This window comes from Copadichromis virginalis, linkage group LG6 (genome assembly GCF_057382275.1).
Source record: "Copadichromis virginalis isolate Kocher_CV1m ecotype Utaka linkage group LG6, C_Virginalis_male_GT1.1, whole genome shotgun sequence".
NCBI lineage: Eukaryota > Metazoa > Chordata > Actinopteri > Cichliformes > Cichlidae > Copadichromis > Copadichromis virginalis.
In genome coordinates this window covers 40,642,650-40,662,389 of record NC_140623.1, presented here as the reverse complement: position 1 = coordinate 40,662,389, position 19,740 = coordinate 40,642,650, and the positions used below count along the sequence as shown (strand labels likewise).

Here is a 19,740-nt window from a genome sequence, read left to right as displayed (position 1 = left end):
TGTTACTGATGGTGACCTTTGTTACTTTGGTCCCAGCTCTCTGCAGGTCATTCACCAGGTCCCCCCGTGTGGTTCTGGGATCTTTGCTCACCGTTCTCATGATCATTTTGACCCCACGGGATGAGATCTTGCGTGGAGCCCCAGATCGAGGGAGATTATCAGTGGTCTTGTATGTCTTCCATTTTCTGATGATTGCTCCCACAGTTGATTTTTTCACACCAAGCTGCTTGCCTATTGTAGATTCACTCTTCCCAGTCTGGTGCAGGTCTACAATACTTTTCCTGGTGTCCTTCAAAAGCTCTTTGGTCTTGGCCATGGCGGAGTTTGGAGTCTGACTGTTTGAGGCTGTGGACAGGTGTCTTTTATACAGATGATGAGTTCAAACAGGTGCCATTCATACAGGTAACGAGTGGGGGACAGAAAAGCTTCTTACAGAAGACGTTACAGGTCTGTGAGAGCCAGAGATTTTCCTTGTTTGAGGTGACCAAATACTTATTTTCCACCCTGATTTACCAATAAATTCTTTACAAATCCTACCATGTGGATTCATGGATTTTTTTTCACATTCTGTCTCTCACAGTTGAAGTGTACCTCTGGTGCAAATTACTGACCTCTGTCATCATTTTAGGTGGGGGAACTTGCACAATCGGTGGCTGACTAAATACTTTTTTGCCCCACTGTAACAGGGGTGATTGCATCATCTTGGCTGCTGTTGTGTTGTTGAGAAAAACAGAAGCTCGCTGGGTTTTTCATCCACACACGTGCCCCTAAATTCAATTTACGTTCAGCACGGATCCATTTCTGTCTCGAATATGAGAGAAACGCTCGCTCTGTAGAGTCCTGCACCAGTTGGTTTTCTTTCAGTGGCCTCGTACTAAAAAACACTGTCATTAGTGAAGCTTTCACTTAAGCCAGTTTGTTTCACAGGTAAACTTCTAACTGGGATTGGTGGCAGCACCGTCATTGCCCTGTGCATGACCAGTTAGCTTCTCCTCTCTTACTGGGTTCTGTTGAACCCTGGAGACGGAGGGAGGTCGTGTGGCCGTTTGTGTCTGACTTTAACTCTTTGTTTTTCTCCTTCAGGTGGTTCCCTGTCGTCTGCTCAGGAGTTTCATCAGTTCTTATCTTCTTCCCGCCTGGAGCGTGAACATGACCGAGGAGGTGACGACCACAGCGGAGAGGAGCGCAAGGAGCGTCACAGGAGACCGGCAGTCCAGGCGGAGGAGGAGGAGGAGGAGGATGTAAAGGAAGAGGAAAAAGACGAGGAGGAGGAAGAGGAGGAGGAGGACTGTAAATACCACAAGCCACCAGCACTGACCCCCGCTGAGGGCCCGCTAGCAGGGTCGCAAGGTCACGACAGGCCAGAAGGCAACTCCAGCCCTTTCGAGAACAAAGTCACCATCTCCACCTTCGGGTCCATCATGCGCATCACGTCGTCGTCGGGGCTCGGCAGCAGCAGCAAGATCCGAAAGATCTCCTCGTCGAGCGACTACAAACCCTCCAAATCCCTCTGCAAGCCATCCCAGCTGAGCACGCCGCCCATCCTGGAGGAGGCCGACCCGGAGGACAAAGTCACGCTTCCACCGCCGCTGCCTCGAGAGAGGAGGCACCGTGGCAACAAGAAGAGCCGCCACGGCCCGGGGCGCCCACGGGGGAGCAAGAACCGAGAGAGGAGGGGGGAGGAGGAGCACCACCACCACCATCACCACACAGCGCCGCCTCCCCTAGCCTTAACCTCGTCGCTCTATCCGAGCCCGTCCTCCATCCCCCACCCCACCTTCTCCTCGACGCTGCCTCCCACCGCCACCTCTTCCACTTCCTCTTCTTTCTCCTCCTCCTCGTCCTCCACTGGTAGTTTTTCTACAGGCCGCGGCAACTCGCTGCTCAGCTCTGGTGAGTCTTGAGCGAGTGGGCGTGTGCGGTAGCCCTCTAGCTTCCTGTGTGTGGTGAAGGAAAAAACTGAAGCGCTATCTCTTTGCACTTTGGTGCGTTTCCATTGCACGCAGCAGCTTATCTCTGTATCAGAAGCGCAGCGAAAAAAACTCCTGGAATTAAGAATGAACGGAATAAGTCGACTGTTTCTTGGCACCACTTTTAAAATATTTGTTAAATCTCTTCCAGAACGTTTGTGTAATCTGTGCGAGGCAGTGATATTGTCCTACATGGTGTTTTTGTGTGCGCCGCACGTGTCTGTAGTGCATTTCCTGCCCTACTTTCCATTTGATTGGCTCACGTGTTCCTCTTTCTGCAGTCATACGACTTCTAAGATGAAAACGACAAACACCTTATTCCTTTCTTTCTTTTATGTCTCTCAGGCATCTACTCCAGTCTCAAGGACCCTCTCACACTGGGCGGGGGTGTCTGCAGTACCCCCCTTTCCCTGGGTGGAGGGGTGTGTAGCACCTCCTTGTCCCTGGGAGGGGGCATGTGTAGCACCCCTCTCTCCTCAGGACTCCTTCCATCCCACTCCTCGCTGTCTCTTCCACCAGTCAACGCTGTGTCAAACACACAGGTACGTCACAAAGAGAGGACGTGTGCTGCTTGCGTCTGTGTCAGCAAACAACATTTCAACAAAATTAAATGACACATGAAGTTTCAGGCCTGAGGATTATAGGAAAATTCATAATCACGATTTACAGTAAGCAGCAACGGAGGAGTTAGCCTCTGACTAGCAGGTGTTTTTACTTGTAGAGCTGGTGCCAGCCTGCCTCCACTGCAGCATCTCTGTGGGTGCAGGTCAATGACTCATTACAGTCACTGGGTGCAACTGGGGTAAAGAGAGGTGGTGCTGCAGAGTCAAAGCTGACACCCGGCACCAAAAGCCGACCGCAAGAGCCCCCGAATGATCCTGAGACAAAAGCAGCTGCAGACAGACACCAAAGTCCTTCCACACGTCTTCACTTGTACTCCCTTAGTTGTCATCAAAGTCTCTCTTTTAGTTGTCTTGGCTCGAACTGAAATACACAGTTCAGGGTGGAACAGGGTGTGTCTGCTTTATAAGAAAAGAAGTGGAGTGTTGTACCAAAACTGAGTGCAGCAGCGTAATCATGCACAGCGGTGCGGATACTTTCACCTCGCGTCCAGAGACATGCATGTTGGGTTCTAATGTGCACGTATGTGTGAATGCGAGTGTGTCTGGTTGACCTGTGCAGGTACCCTGTAGCCTATGACGGCTGGGACAAGCTGAAAGAAAGTGAGTGTGTTCATAAACAATGATGAGCGGACAGATGTGGAAGTCATGAAGAATCTGGAAGCACAATTCATTCTCGAGTTATTTTTGATAGATGTGTGTTACGTTTCCAGTAGATGGATGTTTTCTTCACAATAAGATCAGTTTTGAGTTGTTTTTTTTAAACTAAAATCCTTTCGTGATTATCTCCATGCTTTCTTTGTCAGCCAGATGTTGACGTTCGCTGTCTTATAGGTGAATCCAGGTTCCAGCGCCTCCTACAGCCTGACCTCCACTCAGCCTTTCACCAGCTGTCTCTCCACAGCCCTGACACTGCCGCCACTACTGAGCCAAGCCCAGACCTCACTGCCAGGTGACAGGAAGCACTTCTTGAGAAACGAATGTTGGCTTTAGATAAGCTTCACAAAAAAACCTTGCTCTGGCTCAAATCCTCTTTCAGAAATCCAACATTAAACGTGCTGTTGTTGCGCAGTAAACACGGCGCTTTGATGACGCTGCCTTTCAGTAAATGTGAGCGCACATGAAATTAATGTCTGTTCCTTTTCTCAGAGTCTGACCTCGATGACTGTCGCTTCCCATGTCAGGGGAACTCACCGAGAGAGAGTCTTTCCTCGCAGTGAGTCTTTGCTTTTTTGTCTTTATTGTTATTTTTTAGTGTCAAATCCTGAAAACAATACATCATTCTTACACTTCAGATTTACTGACTGAAATGAGTCAGCAAGTAGAGATGCACAAACCACTGGTGACGCATCATTCATCTGTTCAAATCATCACTTGGTTGATTTTTCCCTTTGTCATTTTTATTACCAGCAACAGGAAAATACCAGCTGGTTAACAATCAAAGCGTCTATGTGGATAAAAACACAAACCACAGCCACAGAGGATGATTGGTAGTTTCCCAGCTTGGCTGCAGAAGCTGTGACGTGTCGCTTCTGACTTCCTGTTGACTTTATCCTCTTCCACGCCCAGGTCTCCGATGAGCTGTCTTCCTCTTCTGTTCGACCAGAGGGACGGGCTGGGCGCCGGAGTCAGAGCCCGTCCTGAGAACGTCCCTCCAGCCAGCTCTCACATTGATCTGCTGCTGGAGAAACACAGCAACGGAGAGATGGGAGTCAACAGTAAGTAAGGCCAGTGGGACTAGATATTGAAAAGTGTTTATAAGATGAATGAAATGGCAAATATACTTGATGGACCTGCAGTTACTGTGCTGGTACTGTGTTCGACCCCTTTTTGCCTTCAGAACTTGTTTCGTAGCAAAGATTCAGCGAGGTGCCATGCAAACAGAGATTTTGGTCCATATTCACAGGATAACTTCATGCAGTTGCTGCACATCCATGATGAGAATCAGCCTTTCCACCACATCCCAAAGGTTTAATGTCCAACAATATTTTCACGGACCGGCCTTTAAGGTGTCGCGGAGAAATACAACAAAATAAAAAATACTAAAAAACTAATAATAAACACGAATTCACTGTGTAACTTTATGAGCAGCGTCCTCCTGAAATGCGCCAACAACACTGAGAGTAACATCCTCCTCTCTGCCCCTTAATGCTCTCTGGTCGCTATGGTAACACGTAAATATTTCTTTCAAAATAAGATACACAACTACAACACGGGAAAAGACCCGGGGAAACCAAGTTAACGATAAAAACCCCGAAAACCGTAAATTTCACACCCGAGCCTCAACTCTCGCGGCGCGGTACGAAACAACTCACGGACCGGTACCGGGATCGCTGTGCTCATAAAAGGATGGACATGGTCAAGAACAGTTCTCAGTTACTGAACCATGGATAGATCCCTATTTTCATGTTGTTCACGCCAAAGTCTGAGACTACCGTCTGAATTCACAGCAAATATCGAGACTCATCAGAGCAGGAATCGTTTTTCTAATTTTCTGAGGTGCAGAAGAGCAACCGAGGTGCTCTTCTGCATGCTTTGGTTGTAACCAGGAGTTATTTGAGTTACTGTTGCCTTCCTGTCAACTCGAAGCAGTCTGGTCGTTCTCCTTTGACCTCTGGTGTAAACAAAGCATTTTCTCCCAGGGAGCTGCTGGACAGATATTTTCCTTTTCTTTATCAGTCTTTGTGAACCCTGGAGATGCTTATGAGGGAAGATCAGCAGTCTGAAATACTCAGGCCAGCCTGCCTGGTATCAACAAAGTCACCTTAATCACATTTCTTCCCCATGCTGATGCTCAGGTTGAACCTCAGCTGCTCGCCTTGACCTTAATGCATCGAGTTGCTGAACTGGTGTACCTAATGAAGTGGCCAGCAAGTGTATTCTGTGCATAAAGGACGGACATAAACAGAGTGATATGTACAAGTTGCCTCATAAACTGCAGGAGTGCGTAAAATATTCGAACTTTACTCAGCAGGCTGGAGCACAGACTTGTGAGGCGTGTGCTTCTTTGAGTGGTCTGTTAACATGGCGTGTGGCGTGCTGTACAGTTAGCTGCACGGCCAGTCGTATTATTTGTAAGAATCGGTTGTTGGCCAGTCAGAGTAGCCACGCCACCAACTTTATCAATTAAAAAAAATCAAACCAGGTGACTTAAGAAAATGTTTCTTCCAGCATGAAGCTGTTATGGACCATGTCTACAGACCATTTCCTGCAGTGAGATGTAAACTGGGCATTTTAACACAGGAGCCTCAAGTGGCCATCAGAGGAACTGCAGGGTTGTTTTAGTACTACTTTGCTCAGTGCTAAGATCTTTGAGCCTCTCAGAATCCTTCAAAAACAGATCTGAGAAACAGAAAGGACTCTTTGCTTGAACCTTTCACTTCATTTTAAGCCAGAAATGTTGGGAACCTTACACGTAGACGCTGCCGGCCTCTGTGTGTGCCTCGTGCTGTCGTCAGATGATGAATGTACCTGTGTGAGGACAAAAAAAAGCTCAGCAAGAGATCAGATGTGCTCTCGGTTCTGAAAGCTGCTCCAGCAGCTGCTTTGTTTCTGCCGTTGTATTTCTGCTCGTCTCTCCCCTGAGCCAGATTGCTCACCGCCTTTTGCTCTGACTCACTTTTTCTCCAGGGACATCATCAGCTGACACTTGCTTTCAAATCTATTATTTGCTCATTTTTTTCTTCCTACACCCAGCACTGTCAGTGCTTTTGGCTCACGCTTGCATGCACACGGCTTTTTATTTCCATGGTTGCTGCTCTTCTCTTTTTGGTCTCATCGCGCTCAGCTAGGTGTATTTCTCTAAAAGGAAATACCCCCACAGTCCTCACCTTAATTATATTTATCTGCATGAGAAAGCGTAACATTTATTTTGCAGATTTTTCTGTGTGCGTTTCTTTTTTTGAGCCTAACTAGTAACTTGTGACATACTCTCAAAATAAACACACTCATTTCTACTTAAACAGCAAAGTGTTGTATAAAAATAAGTGACTTAACTTGAGTGCAAAAGGCTCAAAATGTGGCATGTTTCAGGACCCAGCCTTTGTTTTGTGACCTCTAATATTTTCCAGCATAACTCTGCCCGACTTCAACCCAAGCGGGGGCCCGAACTGCCAGAATAATTGGAAACACCTGTGAGACAGTGCAGGACTTTAAAAAAAAGCACAGTGCAGGTTGCTGGGTCCACTCTTGTCAAACATATCTCCGATCGTTTAGCCGTGACTAGTTTATCCCAGTACGTCCAGTAAATCGGCGTGTTGATGTTTAACTACACAAAAACAGAAGGTTTGCTTTGGGTCGATGTGCAAGTTTAACTGTTCGCAATACATGAAAACTGTACGCCCATCAACTGCTCTGTGCCCTTGATTGTATTGAGCAGCTCTTCCAGCAAAGCGAGTTTAATCTGATCAAGCGCTTGCTGACAGAAACGGTCTCTGGGTGGGCGGCCATCTGCCCCCACCGGCTGGGGTGAGAGGAGAGCAGAGAGGCAGGAAACATCCAATGCTAGTACTTATTTTTTGTTTGAGCACCACCAGCTGGTTGTTACAGTAAATACAATAATTATGATAATAATACCGAGAGCAGAACTCCTCCAGTGTTCATCTGTGTTTGTGATGTGAAAGGTCCAATTTTAACTGATATTCCTGGATCCCTTTCGTGCCGATCCACCCATCGCCCGCTAAAAATGATAAAACAACCAACCCGAGCCAATCCTAAAACTTCTCAGGCAGTAATCGTAATAATGCTTACAGTAATGATGACAGCTGGAGTTCCTAACCCAGAAATACTTACAAAATGGGGTCAGGAAGCGAGAGAACTCAAAACCCACTGACATGCAATAGCGAGCGAAAGAGAGAAGTGGGAGTCCCAGTGCATCATGGGAAGTCTTCCAGCAGCCTGAGCCTAAAATAGCACGACTGAGGGATGGTTCAGGTTCACTGGATGCAGCTCTAACTATCAAAACTAAAAGTTTGAAGTTGAGAGGGAGTCATTCTCCAGAGCCCAAACTGGGAGCTGGTTCCTCAGGAGAGGGGCCTGGAAGCTGAAGGCTCAGCCTCAGGATGGACTGTTGAAAACGAGCGATGCCTGATTTAGACTCGCGCGGGGAACCTTTGTAGCGCCCACAATCTGACCTACGTAAGTGTGTGCTGCATTATGCCTGAGTTACTATATTGTAAATAAAAAAATAAAATAAAGTGCTGGGACTTTTTTTGCGTCCTTGGTCCCTGCTCAATTGTTTTTCACATCCGGACCGATAATTTCAGCCATCTCTCCGGGAATCTGACGACATTTGTGAGTCATACATTGATGCTATGTTGAGGCGATACTGAACTCTGATAGTGAAATGTGCTGCTGGGGCGTTGTGGTATTGTGGTGCCGTTTCCCACGTGGTGCATTATAGCTGAATAGAAAAAAGAGCGCGATCACCTGCTGGAGCCCCAGATGGCAGAGAGAGAAATCTTCCACAGAGTGAGAGAATCAGTGGAGGTGATCACAGAGGCCAGGGAGGGTCTGATATGTTTCAGCTGCCTCTCCAGAAACTCTCAGTTTAAAATGTGCCTGTTGAGGGCAGTCGTCCCTCTTTTACTGTGCAGATCTTTGAGCAGGAAGACCACCGTAACCAAATTCTGCACTGAGCTCACAGAGGCTGCAGCGCAGAATGCAGACTAGCATCACCAGCTCCATTATTTAATAATTAATTTAAAATAGTGTGTGCCTCTTTGAAGATGGTGGGAAACACTGGACTGAAGTGTGGCGTGTCCTCTTGTCCCCTCAGTTATGGAGATGCTCCAGTCGCTGCACTCCCTGCAGCAGGAGAACCAGCGGCTCCAGGACCAGATCCTCAGCCTGACGGCCAAGAAGGAGCGACTGCAGCTGCTCAACACGGAGCTGGCCGTGCCTTTCCCTCCACAGCTTCACTCCACCCAGGGCTCCATGCACACGTCCGCCCAGATCAACTTCCTGTCATCCACCCAAGGTCAGATTAAGCTCCTCTGTCCACTTTCATAAGCGAACTTCAGGGCACATAAATCCCATCGCCTTCTTTTATTTTTTTAAGCTGCATTCCTTCATCCTCCCTTTGCAGCCCCACCCGCTCACACGGATGATTTATTGATGTTAATTAACCGTAGGAACAGTTTTGATAGTACAGAAAATGGTGTTCAGTGCAAACCTGGTAGTTTTCACCCTGTGATTGTGGCTCTCATTCCTTAGACCCCCTGAGCACCAATAAGAGTCCCCTGCCCAAAAGCTGCTTCCTGAATGACACCTCCTTTGTTACCTCGTCTGAGGTGAGAAACTTTAGTTCCTTTCGTGTCTCAAAATCACCGTGCAATCCCGTCAGGCACCATTAGCAAGTATATTTGTCTTTTTTAAGCCTCTTTGTAGATTTTCTCAATTTTACGGTAAACTCAGTAAAAAGCTGCTCGCTTGCTCTCTTGTGTTTGTTCCAGGAGCTGCACTCCGGTAGTCCGTCCCGAAGCAGCTCGTCTCTTTCCTTCCAGAGCACCCCCCCTCCTCAGCAGAGCCCCGCCTCCTTCGGGCAGCCGCTGCTGAACGGCTTGAATCGAGGGTTGAACGACGGTTTGGGGGCGATCGCTCAGGCCGGCGGCTCCGCACTGCCCGTGGTGGGCGGACTCATGGCGTCTATCGCGGGAAGTCCTCAGCTGGCCGTGAACGGCGTGCTCGGCAGTCTGAACGGAGTGATCCAGTCGCCTGTGCAGAACGCTCCTCAGCCCGCGCTCCCGGCCCTGCGACCCCAACCTCCACCCCTCAACCCCCTGGCGCTGGCTCAAGGCTTTCAGCTTCCCAAGAGTGCGAGTCCGTACGTAAAAAATCTGTCTGTAAAAACCACAGAAGAAGAAAACAAGAGCCTCTAAATGAATTAACTAACTTTGGTTGTATCAGATTTTTTTAGCATTCAGTGATTTCTTTTTCTTTTCTTTTTCTATCCTTTTGAAGCGCAGAATCCCCTCACTCCTATTTTTAAATTTTAGTGTTTCTGCCACCAGCTGGCCACGTTCTTGTCTTCCCCATAGTAGGACGTAGCGGACTGTCATGGACTGCAGCTGTCGGTGGTTCTTCTCCTGCTCTGAGGAGCTGTGGTGAGATGGACGACCACTCCACCCCCAGGTTTGCAGCAGGTGGAGAGGAGCAGGTTCATGTGCCGCCACAGCGAGCGTGACGAGGCTGCAGCAGAACCACCGCCAGCTGAAGTTGATTGGCAGGAAGAAAGACCCACTATATTTGTTTCGTCAGTTATTTATGATCACGTCTTTGCTCCGTCGGAGATTATAAACACTGTTTATTAATAGATTAGCGAGAACATGTGTGCCTGCCCACTGACCCCAAAATCTAAATCTGTGAGAAACATATAAACTCGGTGGCGCTCTCTGACAGGTGTGCTTCCACATGTCAACATCTGTTTCAGGTCGCCGTTCCTGTCAGAGCAGCAGAAGCAGCTTCTTCTGGAGCAGCAGCAGCTGCAGCAGTTCCTCACCTCGCAGAACTTCACACCTGTAAGGACACTCGCCTCGTCGCTCTGTCGTTCTCTCTGATTTTTACATTTTCTCACAGCTTCTCTGACATTTTTCTCTATCCACATGTTTCTGACTCGTGGTGTGATGATGTCATGAAACAGATAAACAAGCATATCAGCTAAAGCTTGTTTAGCGAGGCGCGTGGCACAGACCCGTGTACCTGATAATTAAATGGCACGTATAAAGAAATGTCAAAGTAAAGCTAGAATTCGTCTGGTGAAAACTGAACCACAGATTTCTTGGATGGTCTGTTTGTACGTATAAGCACATAGTAAGATATATTATTTGCCTGATTATTGCAGCTTCATCCAATTGCATCAATTTGTCAGTCAAAGCAGCCATTCCCCTAAAGATGCAAACTTTATGCTTAAATAAAAACTCGCATGCTGTAAAGTCGGTCATACTTACTTGGGAGTGTAAGCTGAAATCAAGTGGCCATTAGAGGAACTGCAGTTTTTCCGGTGTTTGCTGCTTGGTTCGACTCATTAATAAACACTTTCATTAGCTCACTGAACCATCACAGCGATAAAATCTGTGCTGCAAAAGCTTTTAACCGAGGGCTTAAATTGATTTAGGATCAGAAAAGGAACAGAATATTTTCTCGCTCACGCCTCAGAAACGGAGCAGCTCTCTGATGTTTGGTCGTGACGGGAACACCGAGCAAATCAGGGCTATTTGAATAAGCGCTAACATCAGGGGCAATCTCACGCGTTATTTTTAGACTCATTCAGAAATCCTGTTCAGTAAAAACTAACTTTTTACAAAGAATTTATTACTGTCTGTAACTCAGGAACTTGCTGTAACACATTTTGAAGTTGGGAGATTAATACTGTGGTATTAACCATTAGCAAGACCTCATATAGAGATACTAACCGATTCAATTATGTTAGTTAAGAAAGAGATTGTACCAACAATAATGTTTTGTGTCGAAGTGAACCAGCCGCCCTTATTTGACATGCAAAGTGAGGAAAGCTTGGTGGGGTGCAAACCAGTCAGGCACTGTAAATATAGGAACCAGTGGGTTTCCTGTTTGACTGTAAACTATAAGTACTTTGATATAATAGACTAAAGACAGCGGGGAACTGGATACTTTCACTTTTCTGTTAGACGAGGCGACAGTGAAACAGAACGACTGAACATTTGTTTACAGTTTTTACGTCCAATTTTTAAAAAATAAAATAAAACACGTGCAGTTTGAAAATAAACGTACTTGTGAGAGTTCCCACTCACACACATGAAGTACGGTCAATGTGAACTGCTCCAGGTTTCCCTGAGATAAGGTGTGTTATCAGTTATCAGTCTGTTACTAACGCCAATCCAGTAACAGCAGAGCGAGGCAGTGCACTCGCCTCTGTAGCTGTTTGTCCTTCTGGCAGGAACCCTGTAAAAATCACTCGCTGCCACTCCTGTCCCCGGGTGCTCTCCACTGCTCTTAAGTTAGCTTAGACTACTTGACCCTGAATTCGACAAGCGCAGGTGCATCCTCGCCCAGACACCTGAGCTGGACTCTTCCAGACATGCCTCAGCATTTCTGTTCTGCTATTTTTGATGGAAGCTGCTTTAAAGAACCCAGAGCAGATGAGGGTGCCAGGAAACCTGACAGAGGAGTGCTGCTCAGTTATGGCAGCGTGATTGTTCAAAGTACGATTGTTTTATACAAATATCCCCAAACTTAAACAGAAACTGGCATTTCCTGGAAATTCTTGAATGCAGTTCAAAGGAAAAACACTTGTGAGGCTCTCCTCTACAAGGCCTAAAAGCATGTAACTCAAGGGTGATGAAGGCCAGATGGCTCAAACAGGAAAGGGAGTAACAGCGGAGGTCATTGAGGAGAAGATGCAAAACCCCATCAAAGATCACAAACACGCAGTGGCTCCAGGGGACAGTTTTCATTGTTTTTAACAGTCAGTTTGAACATAGAGACGCTCTTTGTCCACGCTGTCATTCCCAGCAGGAGCTACATGACCGGCAAATACACACAGGTGAACAAGAGTAGCATTGTGTCCAACACTGCCCCCTGGTGACGGTCTGCCGCTTCTGCTCGGCGTTTACAGACTCCCAGCACTGTCACCCCCCACACAAACCCCCATCAGCGCCTTTTCTCTGCTCGTCCCTTAAAGCCGCTCTCCTCTCATCCTCCTCCAGGAGCAGCAGGCCTTGGTGTGCCAGATGTTGCAGCAGCAGTGTCAGCGGGAGCTGCAGCGCCTCACGCTGACAGGAGCTCTCGCCTCCACCCCCAACTCACCCATGATTGCCCAGTCACCCAACCTGCTGTCCTCAGCTACAGCCTCCCCCCTGCAGGGAGGCCAAGGAGGCGGGCTCTTCGGGCTGCAGGAGAACACGCTTCACAAACCCGGAGTGAGTAATACTCGTGATTGTCCTCCTGAAAAACTCCAGGAACCAAGAAACTCAACAGCTCACTTCCAAGAGTTTTTATCAATCATTGACAAGAGAGTAGATAAAAGTTAATGACATGAAGTAGTGCCATATAAACACATGGGCAGAAGAGGAGAAACACTCAGTGCATCGTGGGAAAGTCCTCCAGCAGCCTTAGCGTATTGTAGCATATCTAAGGGAAGGTTCAGGGTCACCTGATGCAGCTCTAACGATCTGCTTTATCAAAAAGGTTCAAGCCTGGTCTTAAAAGTAGACAGGGTGCCTGTCTCCTAAATCCAAACTGGGAGCTGTGTCTGTGTAGGTCCTCAGTCATCCAGGTAATTTACGGAGCAGAACTTGAAGAAGTCCAGTCGCTTTCCTTTTCAAGCTTCATAGGAAACTGGTAGCTGGTTCCTCAGAAGAGTGCCTGAAAGCTGAAGGCTCTACCTCAGATCCTCCTTTTAGAAAGAGCTACACGTAAGCTGCAGTCTGAGGGCAAAGTGCTCTGTTGGGGTGATACGATACCACGAGGTCTTTAAGATAAGATGGAGCCGTTTAGATCCAGCTCTGGAGCTAATGAAGAGAAGCTGAAATCTAAAATGTTCCACCCACCTCGGTAACACGTCCCACAAGTCCTTAAAATCCGCTTAAAATCCATGCGAATATTTTATGTCTTTACAAATATTTGTCCTATTCCTACCCTACATTCACACTCACAAATTTTCTGCATTTATATCAAAGCTCGATTTTTCATATGTGAATAAAAAGATCTGACCAATCAAAGCACTCCATTTAGCAGTGCAGCTCAAAACGTGCACTGGTGCTGTATATACTTTACTACGTGTGGTTAAATAGTACAGTTTAACACACAGCTCCATGCTGCTCCGGTCAGTCGGCTCTCTGAAATCATTTCTCTGCCTCCTCAGACGTGATCCCAACTCGAACTGACCCGCTGACATCATGAAATACATATGAAAGCGGCCGTGATACAGATTCAGCTCCTGGATCAAACCACGAAACCTCATACAGACTTTTCAGTGTGTGAAGGCGCTTACGCAACAAGCTCGCATCTGAAAAACTCTGAATTTCATGTAGCTACGCGCTCGGGGTGTAGTGGCCTCAAGTCCACATTTATTTCGCCCATATCTGGACGTCCTGTTATACTTCAGATGAAGGTGAAGATGTGCTGGAAACCCTCTGCTCTCTGTGTTTTCAGGCTACTGGAGAGAAAGGTGGAGACAAGAATGGCTGATGTTTCTCCACAACACGCGAGCAGCTCCGATGAAAACATCAGGCATGACGTGCCGCCTTGAAGAGGTCAAATTTCCAGGACTTTCTCCTTCTCTGTCGTCTTTATCTTAAGCCCTCTTTTATGAATGTACAACAGGATGGACTTTAATGTCAAGGTGAAGTTTTTCGTGTTTTGAAATTCTTGATATCAGAGGTTCTTCTCATAGGGTTTTTTTTGTGTGTAGGCAGCTTTCAGAGAGCATGAATACAGTGGTCTCTTCTTAAATTGCACTAATTTGTTAGCTAGACCAATGGGGCTGCTGATGAAGGCAGAGTTCATGAACCGAAGGTCTGAGTCTCTCTTCTCTGACCTCCCAAGCACTGACTGTTCATGAATTCCCTCCGGAGTTTCCATTCAGTGCGTCAGCGAGGAAAAAAAGCAAGAAAAAAAAAAAAAAAGCGGACTTCTGCCACTTCCTGCAACCTCAACTGTCTTCCTCGATATTGTGTCTTCCCTTTGTGTTCACCCCACTCAATTTCATCCAGATCTTCTATATGTGAAGCCTCTCACGGGCACTTATTATGTAAAGGGTCAACATACAATCATTTTTGATGTGTGGTTTGTGGCATTTCGACATTAAGCTAGTTATTACCTCAGACTTTGTATTTTTCATTGTTGACTTTTGTGCAGACTCATTACCACAATAGCCTTCACTGGATATAAAATGCCCACCAAAAAGATATCTTGGTGTTTGCTCTAAGGTATTAACTCATGTAAATGTAAAAATGACACAGCACCTGCGTGTCCAGAAAGCCGCCATCGTCTGCGGGCGAGCGCCGGGTTTTGTTCCAGACCACCACCAGAGTTTCTCAAGACTTTTATATCCTTCTAGTTGCTGTCGAGATTAAGCGGACGAAACCAAACATTTGGAAATTGTAAGTAAGAAATTAATAGTTTTTTCCTAAACAAGTGTGCACTTTGCATGTTAGTAGCTAACAGAGCAAATTAGCCATCAACACAGTACCTTCTAAAGGATGCTCGGTACTTCATAGGTCGCTAGGGACTAACAGGTTTTTGATTTTTCTGAGTATTTTGCACTCCTGTCCTGAAGTGTCAGTCTTTTACTGTCATACATAGATATTCCTTTCATGTCCACCAACTAGCTGTTCTTTTAGCAATACTGGATAGATAATGCCTTAATGATGTTAGATTTACAGAGGAAACCACGAGCCCAAAGGCTCACTCTCTTCTCGTCTTTCTTTGATAACGTGTTTTTTTTTTTATTGCGGGTACACGGAGGGTCGCGTTGTCCGACGAAAGCACTCTTCCTAAGCCCATTTATATACTTTTGATAGCTGACTGATAATTTCAACAGTGGAAAAACGTGTGAAGCGTATAGTGGTGACTAAAGTGTCAAAGCATTTTCTATTGTGCGTTTTGTGTTGGAATGTTTTTGAGTTGTTTGTGCTTCAGAGACCTGAGAAAAAGGACTTGTAGAGAATCTGCACAGCAGTTTGAACCGCTCGTAATGAAAGTGCTGCAGAAACAGAATCGATGTAGGAAACAGGGAGGCTGCAGGGCGACCGGGGGCAGCTGTGGCATTTTGGGTTTTTTACATTTTCTTTCACAACTCACAAAATAGTTGCATCAAAAACATGACATATGTTGCAGTTTCAATTAAAACTGCACCAGTTTATCGTCTGTGGTGTAGACGAGCAGAAACTAGACGTTTGATATGTTTTTTGAGAAGACTTTTAAAACTTCATCTTCTAGCTTTCATTCCTTCTGTGTCAAAATGATGCTCTAATGTAGCATGACTGAACGATCTGCGTTTCCTCTTTCTGCACAGCATTAAAATAGACAAAAGGCAACAATTTGGACACGAGCTCGTTAATCCTGCCGGCGTGTCGTCGCCCTAGCTTTCTGATTGGATACATTAGCGTTGGGTGTTACAGGTGTCCCTGGTCTCCCCTAATAAGCTTTTCCTTCCACTTTATGAGGCGACACCTCCGCTTAGCTCAGTTTTACTAACAAAGGCTCGTCACCATTTCACCTTTTTCGCCCTCAAATGAAGGGATTATTTAATCTCCTCCTTCCTTCATTTGTCACTCTGTTTGGAGTCTTGAACATGAACTCCCATACATGTGATATCTATTTTTATTTTATTTTATTTTATGTTGTTAGCAGCTCATGTAGACATCAGAAGCTTCACGCAGCTCAATGGTTGGTGATAAATACTGTAGCAATGACAGAAGGAGAATGTTGACAAAGACATGAGCCAACGTGACTCCTGCTGGGAGGTCTGCAATTTACCAAGTATGACCAGCGCGACCACACGATCGCCTGCAGAGCGGCGCGAGGGATTTCTGAAACAGTTTCTTTCTCATGTTGCACTGGGGCGCTTTGGCCCAATTGTAAAATGTTTTTTTTGTTTGTTTGTTTGTTTTTTTGAGATCCGAGTTGTATACTTTAATATGTTTGTGTAAAAACACATTCATTCTTTTAAGCTTTGAAGTTTGGGTAAAGATAATTCATGTTATGAATGTCGTACTGTGTATCTTTTATGTATTGCAACATTTAAGCACCTGGCTCCGAGTGACGTCTGATGGACGGCAAAGTTAACTATCGGGATATGAATTGCATGAAATGCAGTGATGTCTCTCAAATGTATCGCTAAATACCAAGTAATAGCTATGCATAATTTTAAATGCATTGTTCCCTGAAGAGAAAAAAAAAGGAAATGAAATGAGCACTGAATTTAAAAGGACAAGCACGTTGTCATTGTACAGTGTATTTGTTTGAGAGAATCGATTGAAGCAAATTTGACGATATTCAGATTAAAATCCCTGTAAAGTATTTTGATATTTTTGTGTGTAAAATTAAAAGGACAGATTAAGACAACTTTTTTTTGTCAATAAATGTATTTTACTGAGTTCTTTGACATTTTCTCTTGGATGTCGAGTGATTTAACTGTGGGTGTATTTTACTCACCGTAAAGGAATCGACTTCAGGTAAAGTGAACACATTGACTTTACACCACTATGAGAAATACAGAAAGTGAAGAAAAATGCTTTCTATCTTACGTGCTGTAAAGTTTATGAAAAGTTCACCTTTTTTGGAGGTTTATTAGAAATGAACTGATTTATTCATGTTAAAATGGGAAGACAATTAAAATGACTTTCAAGACGTGCTTTAAAGGATTTTAGGGTTTCTGCGAGCCTCATGTCCTCAGTTCGATGAGTCCTGATGGCAAAATTAGACTAAGCTTGCAGTCAGAAGGGCCCTGCATGAGGATCTAAGGATGTGGGTTTGACTCTTAAGGGGTCAGCAGTCCTGGTATGAAGTTTGGGGTTACACCCAGTTGGCCATTTGATTAATACCAGTGGTAAAATGAGGGCCCAGGTTTATATGGTGTCATCTGTTGAACCAGTAAGACTCCAAGCTGTTGCTTTCTGAACCAGTCGTGATGTCCAGCATCACTGAGACTCTACCGGACCTCACGGGAAGGTTTGTTTATCGTCGGCGTTGTGAAAGGACACCGAGTCTGTAAAGTTTTACCAGAAAAGCAAACAAGAAATAAAAAGGGATCGGAAATCGAACCTTGCGTGGTTTCATCAGCACCACGTGATTTTAGGCTCCAATTTAATGACGTTTACATTGTTCAAAAATATTGAATTTTTTTTCACCTCAGGCAACGTTTGGAAAGTAAGTCTGGTGACCTCTGCGTGGCTTTTAAAACTTTTTTATTTTATTTATTTATTACTCTTAGTCTGAAAATGTTTCCCCTTTCATTGGGTCTATGTGAGGATTCATCCTTTATTAATCTCATAATACGTATCATATTTATAGGGAGAACATGCACATACACACCAACATAAGCACTGCATCATCATGATGCTATTATCAGACCGTGAAAACAATTATATAAAGTTATTATGTCATTTTGACATACTGAATAACCTTTTTTATATCTGTTTAATAAGGCAAGCTTTAGACTTCATAAGGGTCATGTAACATAATGGTTTGTGAACGTTAATAAAATATTTACTAATACTGACTTTCTTGCTTTAAGTTGAGGAAAGCCCATCAGGATGTGGGGGGTCACTAAACATGACTGATCCAAGTCTGTGTTAGCTTACTACTTACGTGCTTACTTTTTCTATTTTTTCTGCCCATAGATAAACGAAAATATAAATTATGGTTATATGACTGATGTCCCCCACATTAAAAACACGTTTTTAATGAAAATTATTTAAGTGCAGAAAAAATCCCTGAAATGTATATATTTTAAAAGAACAAAAAACAAATTTACTCTCATTAATGTGGAATCTCGTTTTCACTTGGAAATAAAAAGCTTTTGATGTCATCTTCACATATGTGATTTCTTCACTAGTTTAAGTCATTCATGTGTGTTCTTTTAAAAAAATGCGCTAGTGGACTTCCACGCATTCAGGGTTGATATCTGAGTAATGAAGCAGTCAGTCATTCATTAACGACTGGTGTGTACATTATTATTTATTGCAGCTATGTATGGGCTCAAAATGTGGTCATAAATATTTTGTACTTGTAAAAAAGATTTGTATGTGTAAAAAAGATTTGTGTGTGCGTAAAAAAGATTTGTATGTGTAAAAAAGATTTGTGTGTGTGTAAAAAAGATTTGTATGTGTAAAAAAGATTTGTGTGTGGACTTAGAAAAAAAACCCCTGCAAGTTACAAGTACGGATTTTTGACCCTATTTTTCTTCCCTTCATCTGATTGGTCAATGTCATGTCAATCACAAATGTAACAATCCAATCAGAGAACAGATGGGTTTGGCTGTCGGAGGGGTGCTGTTTTGAACTGCAGGTCCTTGAAGGGTGATACCGTTTGAAGCTGGAGGATCGCTATATAAATATCCGATAGCAGCTAGGTCCCCTAACTTTCAGTAGCTGTTGAAAGGATAAAGTTGTGGTATATCAGTGGTTAGAAATAACATTATTACTTTAGGATTAGTTTAACACAAAGTCAGGGCTGACCCAGGACCATTGCTGTGAGTCACAGTGCGCAGCATAAAAGTTCTTTCACATCGGATGCAGGATACGCTGCTAATGCTAACTGCTAACTAAAAGCAAAGGATCCAGAATTTGTTACGCTGGCTGCTGGGCTCTGTGGGTTTTTGCAGCTGCTCTACCTGTACTAGATGCACCTGCTCCTTGTCTTTTCTATCTCTGACTTTGTCCTCTACAAGAGTTTGTTTTTTTTGCTAGTTCTTCAAATGTTCAATAAAAACATCTATGCTAATTCATAACGAAGAAAGCTTTGTAATGAAGACTGTCATTTCCAAAACACTGCCCGCCCCCACCCCGCGGTCCGCAGCGCTGTTGAAAAGGCTGTGGAAGTCCCTGTATTAAACACGTAGACCTGTGACACAAAAATCACCAAACTCGGACAACCACAGACTGTTTTCCTTCGTGGTGATGAAGGAAAACGCTGGGTTGGCATGTAAAAGGGCATTTATTCCCTTCAAAGACCTGCAGTTCAAAAAAAGCGCCCCTCGACAGCCAAACCCATCTGTTCTCTGATTGGATTGTTACATTTGTGATTGACATGACATTGACCAATCAGATGAAGGGAAGAAAAATAGGGTCAAAAATCCGTACTTGTAACTTGCAGGGGGTTTTTTTCTAAGTTCACACACAAATCTCTTTTACGCACACACAAATCTTTTTTACGCACACACAAATCTTTTTTACACATACAAATCTTTTTTACGCACACACAAATTCTTTTTACACACACAAATCTTTTTTACGCACACACAAATCTTTTTTACACATACAAATCTTTTTTACGCACACACAAATTCTTTTTACACACACAAATCTTTTTTACACATACAAATCTTTTTTACGCACACACAAATTCTTTTTACACATACAAATCGTTTTTACACATACAAATCTTTTTTACAAGTACAAAATATTTATGACCACATTTTGAGCCCATAGGCTATGAGCGATATAACG

At 44.6% G+C, this 19,740-nt stretch overlaps 1 protein-coding gene and 1 long non-coding RNA gene across 3 annotated transcripts in view; one reads left to right on the top strand and one right to left on the bottom strand.

Annotated features, from left to right (window-relative positions):
* Nucleotides 1-16,676, top strand: part of LOC146708515 (protein AF-17-like) — a 47,709-nt gene extending 31,033 nt beyond the window's left edge. Inside the window, exons 10-20 of one of the 2 annotated variants that reach the window (XM_085460447.1) lie at nucleotides 1,084-1,893; nucleotides 2,316-2,512; nucleotides 3,425-3,542; nucleotides 3,740-3,806; nucleotides 4,160-4,308; nucleotides 8,367-8,567; nucleotides 8,804-8,880; nucleotides 9,043-9,413; nucleotides 10,020-10,107; nucleotides 12,274-12,486; nucleotides 13,721-16,676. In XM_085460447.1, the coding sequence (XP_085316573.1) occupies nucleotides 1,084-1,893; nucleotides 2,316-2,512; nucleotides 3,425-3,542; nucleotides 3,740-3,806; nucleotides 4,160-4,308; nucleotides 8,367-8,567; nucleotides 8,804-8,880; nucleotides 9,043-9,413; nucleotides 10,020-10,107; nucleotides 12,274-12,486; nucleotides 13,721-13,756 (2,327 nt within the window). In that variant the 3' untranslated portion in view covers nucleotides 13,757-16,676. The remainder of the gene's footprint in view (nucleotides 1-1,083; nucleotides 1,894-2,315; nucleotides 2,513-3,424; nucleotides 3,543-3,739; nucleotides 3,807-4,159; nucleotides 4,309-8,366; nucleotides 8,568-8,803; nucleotides 8,881-9,042; nucleotides 9,414-10,019; nucleotides 10,108-12,273; nucleotides 12,487-13,720) is intronic. The other variant, XM_085460448.1, reaches the window with a different exon arrangement.
* Nucleotides 4,205-7,504, bottom strand: LOC146708516 (uncharacterized). Its single transcript, XR_014920963.1, has 3 exons — nucleotides 7,382-7,504; nucleotides 6,004-6,061; nucleotides 4,205-4,271 (listed from the first exon to the last, which is right to left on the bottom strand). It is a non-coding gene; the product is annotated as an uncharacterized LOC146708516 (long non-coding RNA).
* Nucleotides 16,677-19,740: the final 3,064 nt, after the last annotated feature.